The sequence below is a fragment of the Sturnus vulgaris genome, chromosome 25, assembly GCF_052056855.1.
Source record: "Sturnus vulgaris isolate bStuVul1 chromosome 25, bStuVul1.hap1, whole genome shotgun sequence".
NCBI lineage: Eukaryota > Metazoa > Chordata > Aves > Passeriformes > Sturnidae > Sturnus > Sturnus vulgaris.
In genome coordinates this window covers 1608631-1618439 of record NC_142267.1, presented here as the reverse complement: position 1 = coordinate 1618439, position 9809 = coordinate 1608631, and the positions used below count along the sequence as shown (strand labels likewise).

The window sequence follows — 9809 nt, the reverse complement described above, 5'->3', positions numbered from 1 at the left end:
TTCTGCTGCTTTTAAGGTTTGTCGGGGGCGGGGGGAAATAAGAGGCATAAGTTCTACGGATAAAATGAGTTTTAAACAGGAAAACTCGAGTAAAATCAGCTGATAATTGTGATTTACCTATAAAGAGATTTTGCCAGCACCATCCTAAATTAATTTTGGGACAACATGAGCATGGAATCTCTAATTCCCAGTATTTTCTGGAGTGGGTGAAGGTAAAGCTGGATTTCCAGGCAGCTGGAACACCTCAAATTGAGAGCCTGGATCCAATTAAAATAGGCTGCAAAATGAAATTCTCACTAATTTGTGAATTCGGTGATGCTGGGGAGCTCTCCTAGAACTTTAACACCTCAAATTGAGCTGCTGGCTCCAACTCCAGCAGTCTGGAAAATGCAATTCCCAATAAATATTCCCAATATTCTCAATATTCCCCCGCCTCAACGAGGGCACTCCCACAGCGCCCCTCCCTCCCTCCTTTTCCATCCATTCCTATCGGCATTCCCCTCCCTTGAGTGACTCCTTTTGCCTTTTCAACCTTTCTCAAACTCAGCATTTCTTCTTCCTGCCGAAAAAAAAAAAAACCCCAAACCGGGAGCGGGAAGGGGCGTGGAAAAAAGTGGGAATTTCCCACAAATGTCCCCGCCCGGAGCTGATCCCGCGCTTGTCCTTCAGAGCGCCGGGAGGGGAGAGGAGCTGAGGGGGAACGGAGCCATGAGGGGAATGTGATGGGAGTGGAGCCGTGAGGGGAATGTGAGGAGAAAGGAGCCGTGAGGGGAACGTGAAGGGAAGAGAAGCCGTGAGGGGAACGTGAAGGGAAGAGAAGCCGTGAGGGGAACGGAGCCGTGGGGGGAGCGGGAACGTGAGCAGAAAGGAGCCCTCAGGGGAGGGGAGCCGTGAAGGGAACGTGAGTAGAAAGGAGCCGTGAAGGGAACGTGAAGGGAAGAGAAGCCGTGAGGGAAAACGGAACCGTGAGGGGATCGTGAAGGGAAGAGAAGCCGTGACGGGAACGGAGCCGTGGGGGGAGTGTGAGGGGAGCGGAGCCGTGAAGGGAACGTGAGTAGAAAGGAGCCGTGAGGGGAACGTGAAGGGAAGCGAAGCCGTGAGGGGAACGTGAGGAAAAAGGAGCCATGAGGGGAATGTGAAGGAAAACGGAGACGTGAGTAGAAAGGAGCTGTGAGGGGAGCGTGAAGGGAAACGGAGCCGTGAGGGAAAACGTGAGGAGAAAGGAGCCGTGAGGGAGAACGGAGCTGTGAAGGGAAACGGAGCCGTGAGGGAACCGTGAGGGGAACGGAGCTGTGAGGGGAACGGAGCCGTGAGGGAGAACGGAACGGCGGGAATGGCGTTTCCAAGGATTCCCTGGAATTTCCCCGCTGTCTGCTGGCTCCTCCTGGCCGTGGCCATTGCCGCTTCCCTGGGTTTGGAATGCCGGGAACACCAGTACCCGCTCCATGGCAAATGCTGCAGCGACTGCGCCCCCGGTGAGTGCCCGGCTTTGGGGGGAAAAGCCAGATTTTTCTTACTGGAATATCTATTTTTTAATGGAATGTCAATTTTTTTTCTTAGTGGAATATCTGTTCTTAAGTGAAATACCTATTTTTAGTGGAATATCTAACTTTTTCTTAGTGAAATGTCTTTTTTTCTTAGTGTAATATCTATTTTTAGTGTAAATCTATTTTTAGGTGTAATATCTATTTTTAACGTAATACTTACTTTAGTGTAAATCTGGTTTTAGTACGTCTACTTTTTCTTAGTGTAACACCTACCTGAAAGTGTAACATCTAATTTTTTCTGCGTGTAGTATCTATTTTTAGTGTAATACGTATTTTTTAGTGTAATATCTACGTTTTAGACTGATAAAAATCACTTTCAGATCAGAAAAAAATGGAAAAAATCTTCCTTTTGAGAGTGGTTTTTAACTTTTTTTTTTTTAATGTGTTTTTGCTTCCTAAATGCCTCAGTCAGGGGAATTTCCTAAACCCTTTTCTCTGTCTCTAGAAAAACCAGGAACTGCCAAAATCTGGGTATTTGATCCCAAAGGATGAAATTTAGGATTTTGCATTAGTAACAAAGGGTGAAATTTCGGATTTTTCATTGATCTCAAAGGACGAGATTTAGGATTTTTCCCCAGCCCATCCCGAGTTGATCTCAAAGGATGAGATTTGGGATGTTTCATTGATCCCATGGGATGAAATTCAGGATTTTTCATTGACCCATGGGATGAAGTTTAGGGTTTTTCATTGACCCCACAGGATGAAGTTCAGGATGTTCTGTGGATCCTATGGATGAAGTTCAGGATTTTTCATTGACCCCACGGGATGAAGTTCAGGATTTTTCATTGACCCAATGGGATGAAGTTTAGGGTTTTTCATTGACCCATGGGATGAAGCTCAGGATTTTTCATGGACCCATGGAATGAAGTTCAGGGTTTTTCACTGACCCCACAGGATGTAGTTCAGGATGTCCCACAGATCTCACAGGATGAAGTTTAGGGTTTTTCATTGACCCCATGGGATGAAGTTCAGGATTTTTCATTGATCCATGGGATGTAGTCCAGGATGTCCCACGGATCCCATGGGATGTAATTCAGGATTTTTCATTGACCCCATGGGATGAAGCTCAGGATTTTTCATTGACCCCATGGGATGAAGCTCAGGATTTTTCTTTGACCCCACGGGATGAAGTTCAGGATTTTTCATTGACCCATGGGATGAAGTTCAGGGTTTTCATTGAGCCCACGGGTGAGGTTCAGGATGTCCCACAGACCCATGGGATGTAGTTCAGGGTTTTCACTGAGCCCATGGGATGAAGCTCAGGATTTTTCATTGACCCATGGGATGAAGCTCGGGGTTTTCATGGAGCCCACAGGATGAGGTTCAGGATGTCCCGCAGACCCATGGGATGAGGTTCAGGATTTTTCATTGAGCCCACAGGATGAGGTCCAGGATGTCCCACAGACCCATGGGATGAGGTTCAGGATTTTTCATTGAGCCCACAGGATGAGGTCCAGGATGTCCCACAGACCCATGGGATGAAGCTCAGGATTTTTCATTGACCCATGGGATGAAGCTCAGGATTTTTCATTGAGCCCACAGGATGAGGTTTAGGATGTCCCACAGACCCATGGGATGAGGTTCAGGGTTTTCACTGAGCCCACGGGCGGGGTCCAGGATGTCCCACAGACCCATGGGATGAGGTTCAGGATGTCCCACAGACCCATGGGATGAGGTCCAGGATGTCCCACAGACCCATGGGATGAGGTCCAGGATGTCCCACAGACCCATGGGATGAGGTCCAGGATGTCCCACAGACCCATGGGATGAGGTCCAGGATGTCCCACAGACCCATGGGATGAGGTCCAGGATGTCCCACAGACCCATGGGATGAGGTCCAGGATGTCCCACAGACCCATGGGATGAGGTTCAGGGTTTTCACGGAGCCCACGGGCGGGGTCCAGGATGTCCCCCGGGGCAGTGTCTCAGTGTCCGTGTTTGCTGTGGCAGGCCAGAGGATGCGCAGCCGCTGCACGCCCTGGGCCGACACCGTGTGCTCGCCGTGCCAGGACGGATATTTCAGCTCCCAGCACCACCACGGCTTCTGCCAGAGCTGCACCATCTGCAACGCCCGTCAGTGCTCCCATGGGGGGGGAAAATCCTGTATTTGGGGGAAAAAATCCTGTATTTGGGGGAAAAAATGGCATATTGGGGGGAAAAATGCCATACTGGGGGGGAAAAAATCCTGTATTTGAGGAAAAAAAATCCTATAGTTGGGGAAAAAATGGCATATTGGGGGGAAAAAATGGCATATTGGGGGGAAAAAATCCTATAGTTGGGGGAAAAATGGCATATAGGGGGAAAAATCCTATATTTGGGGGGAAAAATGGCATATTGGGGGGAAAATGGCATGTTGGGGGAAAAAAAGCCATATTGGGGGCAAAATGCCATATTGGAGAGGAAAATTGCTTTTAGGGGAAAATAAATCCCGGGTTTGGGGCATTTTTTGGGTGGAAAAAATTCCTTTATTGAGGGGGAAATCACTTTTGGAGGAAAAAATTCCTCAATTTGTGGCATTTTGGGGAAAAAAAATCCCAGTTTGGGGACATTTTGGGGGGAAAAATCCCAGATTTGGGGCATTTTGAGGGGAAAAAAAAAATCCATTTCTTGGGGTATTTGGGGAAAAAGTTAATAATTAATTTTTGCTGTTAATGAATTGGTTTGTGCAGGGAAGGGCAGCGTGGAGGTGAAGCCGTGTGAGAAAACCTCAGACAGGGTCTGTGTGTGCCAGGCAGGATTCAGACCAGCTGGGATTCCCCTGGGAAATGGTGAGATGGGAATGGGGATGGGATGGGCTGGGAATGGGAATTCCCTTGGGATGGGCTGGGAATGGAATGGGAATGGGAATTCCCTTGGGATGAGCTGGGAATGGAATGGGAATGGAAAAGGGAAAGGCTGGGAATGGGAAAGGCTGGGAATGGGAATGGGAATTCCCTTGGGATGGGCTGGGAATGGGAAAGGGAAAGACTGGGAATGGGAATTCCCTTGGGATGAGCTGGGAATGGGAATGGAAAGGGCTGGGATTGGGAATTCCCTTGGGATGACCTGGGAATTCCTTTGGGATGGGCAGGGAATGGGAATTCCTTTGGGATGGGCAGGGAATGGGAATTCCTTTGGGAAGGGCTGGGAATGGGAATTCCTTTGGGAAGGGCTGGGAATGGGAATTCCTTTGGGATGGGCTGGGAATGGGAATTCCTTTGGGAAGGGCTGGGAATGGGAATTCCTTTGGGATGGGCAGGGAATGGGAATTCCTTTGGGATGGGCTGGGAAGGGATGGGATTGGGAATTCCTTTGGGATGGGCTGGGAATTCCTTTGAGAAGGGTTGGGATTGGGAATTCCCTTGGGATGAGCTGGGAATGTCCTTGGGAAGGGCTGGGATTGGGAATTCCCTTGGGATGGGCTGGGAATTCCCTTGGGAAGGGCTGGGATTGGGAATTCCCTTGGGAAAAGTTGGGATCCAGAATTCCCTTGGGAAGGGAAGAGCTGGGATTGGGAATTCCTTTGGGAAGAGCTGGGGTTGGGAATTCCTTTGGGAATTGGTGAGTTGGGATTGATGCCCTCTGGAATTCCCTTGGAATGCTGGAATCCAGAATTACCCAGTGGATAAATCTGGGAATTTCTGCCACTCTGCTGGATAATTTCCATAATTAATTATCCCTGATAATTTCCATAATTATCCAGTGGATAAATCTGGGAATTCTCTCCTGGATAATCCCTTTTTTTTTTTTTTTTCCCAGAGTGCTCCCGATGTCCTGAAGGGACTTTCTCCACAGGAAGGAACGAGAACTGCCAGCCTTGGACCAAGTAGGAATCCCTTTTTTGGGGAAAAAAATCTCTTTCTTGGGGGGGAAAAAAATCCCTTTGTTGGGGAAAAAAATCTCTTTTTTTGGGGGGAAAAATCCCTTTTTCTGGGGGAAGAAAATCCCTTTTTTTGGGGAAAAAAAAAATCTCTTTTTGGGGGCAGTGTGCTCAGAGCAGCTCTGGGGGTTTCATTTTTCCAAGAAAATCCCAAATCCAGATAAACAAATTGGAATAAACCTGGATTGGAGTGCCCTGAATCCCATGCTTTGGGATTTTTAGGATCCCAAGGGATTTTTAAGGATTTTCCACTTAAAAAAAAAAAAAAAAACAACAAACCTCTTCGGGGTTTTTTTTGGGAACAAAAAATTCCTGAATGGGATTTTCCAACTGGGAAAAAAAAAAACCTATCCTGGATTTCTTTTTCCCAGCAATAATTGATTTAATTATTTCCTCCCATTCCTGTGGGAATGTAGGGATGGTAAACCCTAAATTTGTAGGGCTAAAACAAGGATTGGGATGGGATTTTTTTTTTTCCTCTCAGGAATGTGATTGTTATCCAGAGAAAAATAGGATTTTTTTCCCTCAAAAATACAATTATTATCCAGGAAAAAATGTGAATTTTTTTTTTCCACTCAGGAATGTGATTATTATCCAGGAAAAAAAAAACCATCTGGCATTTTTTTTCCAGCTGCAGCTCTTTTGGGAAGATCACTCTCCGAGCTGGCACGGCCACAGAGGATGCCCTGTGCAGCAGCCCTGGCCTGGATCCCATTCCCACAGAATTCCCAAAAACCAGAGCTCAGAATCCCACAGAATTCCCAAAAACCAGAGCTCAGAATCTCACAGAATTCCCAAAAACCAGAGCTCAGAATCCCACGGAATTCCCAGAGAACAGCTCCAGCCCCAGGGACATCCCCACGGTTTGTTCGGATCCCGGCAGCCCCACGGAGCCCAGCTGGGGTAAGGATGGGCAGGGAATTCCTTGGAAAGCTGATTTCCTGGGATGGGAATTCTCACTTTGCCCAAAGCCATTCCTGGATTTCACACAACATTCCAGGATCCCACATTTCCAGCTAGAGCTGATTTCCTGGGAAGGGAAATTCCCATTTTCTCAAAAGCTCTTTCTGGGCTTCCCACAATCTTGCAGGATTCCAATTTCCAGGTGAGCTTTCTTTCCCAGGAAGGGAATTCCCACTTTTCCCAAAGCCATTCCTGGATTTCCCACAGCATTCCAAGATCCCACATTTCCAGCTGGGCAGGGAATTCCTTGGAGAGCTGATTTCCTGGGAAGAGAAATTCCCATTTTCTCCAAAGCTCTTTCTGAATTTCCCACAAATTTTCAGGATTCCAGATTTCCAGCTGAATTTTCTTTCCTGGAAATGGAATTCCCACTTTTCCCAAAGCCATTCCTGGATTTCCCACAACATTCCAGGATCCCACATTTCCAGCTACTTAGCTTCCATGGAATTCTGCTTTCCTGGGAAATGAAATCCCATTTTCCCAAAGCCATTCCTGGATTTCCCACAGCATTCCAGGATCCCACATTTCCATCTAGAGCTGATTTCCTGGGAAGAGAATTCCCATTTTCTCTGAATCCTTTTCTGTTTTTCACCTTTCAGTGAGACCCAGAATTCCACATTTCCACACTCTGGGAAGGGAATTCCCACTTTCTCTGAATTTCTGGGATTTTCTGTTTTTCACCCAACCTTTCAGTGAGACCCAGAATTCCACATTTCCAGTATCCCACATTTCCCTGGGGGCTGCACTTTTCCATTTCCAGAGCTCTGCAATCTGCAATGCTCTGGTGATTCCAACCAGAATCAAGAAATTTTTTTTTTTTTTTTTTAATTTTAGGGAATTTTTCTTTTCTAATTCCAGGTTCTTTATCCCTGCTCCTGCTGTGCCTGATGCTGCTGATGGTGAGTGGAATTTCCATCCTGCTCCTGATCATCCAGACATCCCGGAAAAAAACCAGGAATGGGCCTGGGAGGAGCCTCCAGCACAGTGAGTTCCCTTTTTTATTGGATAAAAAAAACAGGAAAAAAAATATTCCAGTGAATTTCCTTTTTATGGGATTAAAAAACAAAAAAACCAGGAAAATAATAATTCCAGTGAGTTCCTGCTTTTATGGGATTAAAAAAAAACAGGAAAAATGAATCCAGTGAGTTCTCTTTTTATGGAATGAAAAAAATAAGAAAAAAAAATTAATCAGTTGTTAAACTTGGTAATTAATAACAGGATTCTTAATTAGGAATGCAGAGAATTCCAGAGATTAAGCCAGGTTTAGTCCTGAATCTTCTCCCTCATTTTCCTTCACTTTAATCCCTGAATTCCTGGATTTCAGGCCAGGATCCAGAAATTCCAAGAGGAAAATGGGAAATTTTTTTTTGCCTCCATGGAATTGAAATGTCTGGAATTCTGAAAAATTTGGGGAAGGTCTGGCTGGGAAGAGCTGAGCTCTAAAACCAGGATTAAGTAGCAAAGATGAGCTCTAAAATTGGGATTAAGTGATAAAAATGAGCTCTAAAATCAGAATTAAGCAAAACTGAGCTCTAAAGTCAGGATTAAGAGGCAGAACTGAGCCTAAACCCAGGATTAAGTGGCAGCTGCCTCCTGTTGTGTTCCCTGCCCTGGCGGCCTCTCCCTGATCCCTGCACTTGGCATTCCCTGGAAAGCCAAAAACTGAGCCCAGAATCCCAGGAAACCCTGGAAAATCCCAAGGAAACCTTGGAAAATCCCAAGGAAATCCCAGGAAAACCCTGGAAAATCCCAAGGGAACCTTGGAAAAGCCCTGGAAAATCTCAAGGAATCCCTGGAAAAATCCCAGGGAAACCCAAGAGAATCCCAGGAAATCCCTGGAAAATCCCAAGGAAACCCTGGAAAACCCCAGGAATACCCTGAAAAATCCCAGGGAAACCCTGGAAAATCCCAGGAAAATCCCAGGGAAGCCCTGGAAAACCCCAGGAACAACCCTGGAAAATCCCAAGGGAACCTTGTAAAACCCAGGAAATCCTGGAAAATCCCAAGGAATCCCTGGAAAACCCCAGGAATACCCTGAAAAATCCCAGGGAAACCTTGGGAAATTCCAAGGAGACCCTGGAAAATCCCAGGAACAACCCTGGAAAATCCCAAGGGAACCTTGGAAAATCCTGGAAAATCCCAAGGAATCCCTGGAAAATCCCAGGAAAACACTGAAAAATCCCAGGAAAATCCCAGTAAAACCCTGGAAAATCCCAGTAAAACCCTGGAAAACCCTGGAAAATCCCAGTAAAACCCAGGATAATCCCAGGATCCTCGCAGTCCCTCCCCCTGAGAGCTGTCCCCTGTGTTTTGCAGAGCCCAGGAGCTGCAGGGTCCCCGTTCAGGAGGAGCACATCGATGGCAGCTGCAGCCTCCTGAAAAGCTGAGCCTGACAGCCCTGCCCTCACCAGGCCTGGCCTTCATTAATTCATTAATTCATTCATTAATTAGGACTTAATTGGGGAATGGTTGGACTCCCTGAGCGCCCCCTTTGGAATTCGGGAGAGTTCCTGAGGGAGCTCGGTGTGGACTAAAGGGCAAAGCTGAGCCTAAAATTGGGATTTAATGGTAAAGCTGAGCCTAAAATTGGGATTTAATGGTAAAGCTGAGCCTAAAATTGGGATTTAATGGTAAAGCTGAGCCTAAAATTGGGATTTAATGGTAAAACTGGGCCTAAAATTGGGATTTAATGGCAAAGCTGAGCTCTAAAATCAGGATTAAGTGGTAAAACTGAACTCTAAAATCAGGATTCAGTGGCAAAGCTGAGCCTAAAATTGGGATTTAATGGTAAAACTGAGCCTGAAATTGGGATTTAATGGCAAAGCTGAGCCTAAAATTGGGATTTAATGGCAAAGCTGAGCTCTAAAATCAGGATTCAGTGGCAAAGCTGAGCCTAAAATTGGGATTTAATAGTAAAATTGAGCCTAAAATTGGGATTTAATGGCAAAACTGAGGCTGAAATTGAGATTTAATGGTAAAACTGAACTCTAAAATCAGGATTCAGTGGCAAAGCTGAGCTCTAAAATCAGAATTCAGTGGCAACTCAATCCACATTTCATGAAATGAATTTTCCTTCTCTCATTGGTTCTCCACAAATTTGGAAAGCCAATTTATTTTTTTTTTTGGGGAGCCGATCCCAAACTCTGCAATGTGTGGGAGGAGCCCAAAGTTTCCTCCTGCTGAATTTGAAATATTTCCATGGAAATCCCAGGAAAAAAAAAAAAATGGAATTTTTGAATCATTTAGGAGCAGTTTTACCTCCAAATATCAGCTGAGAGCTCCTCAAAAAAATGAGAATTTTAAATCCACAAATATCCCAAAAAATAAAAAAATAATTTTAAAAACCCCAGCAGGGATCCAAGAGTTGTTTAAATCCATGGATTTGGAATATTTGGGATTTTTTTTTTAATTATTTTTTTATATGTTATACATATCTGCAG

General features: G+C 45.6%; 1 protein-coding gene across 2 annotated transcripts; it reads left to right on the top strand.

The window, feature by feature from the left end:
- The first annotated feature begins 514 nt into the window (after positions 1-514).
- On the top strand, positions 515-9648 carry TNFRSF4 (TNF receptor superfamily member 4). 2 transcript variants are annotated; one of them, XM_088178839.1, is made up of 8 exons: positions 515-1475; positions 3498-3620; positions 4217-4315; positions 5286-5352; positions 6038-6156; positions 6190-6309; positions 7228-7353; positions 8686-9648. In XM_088178839.1, exons 1-8 carry the CDS (start codon positions 1334-1336, stop codon positions 8754-8756), a joined length of 867 nt encoding a protein of 288 aa, XP_088034965.1. In that variant the 5' UTR covers positions 515-1333; the 3' UTR covers positions 8757-9648. The 2 variants fall into 2 exon arrangements, with proteins under 2 accessions (XP_088034965.1, XP_088034964.1); XM_088178838.1 differs by having other exon boundaries at positions 531-1475; positions 6038-6309.
- The last annotated feature ends 161 nt before the right edge of the window (positions 9649-9809 follow it).

Bases quoted from the DNA above. Each gene is read 5' to 3' on its own strand.
- TNFRSF4 (XM_088178838.1), top strand. From the start codon at position 1,334: ATGGCGTTTCCAAGGATTCCCTGGAATTTCCCCGCTGTCTGCTGGCTC. The intron at 3,621-4,216 runs GTCAGTGCTCCC...TGGTTTGTGCAG, and splicing joins CTGCACCATCTGCAACGCCC to GGAAGGGCAGCGTGGAGGTG. The intron at 6,310-7,227 runs GTAAGGATGGGC...TTCTAATTCCAG, and splicing joins CCCCACGGAGCCCAGCTGGG to GTTCTTTATCCCTGCTCCTG.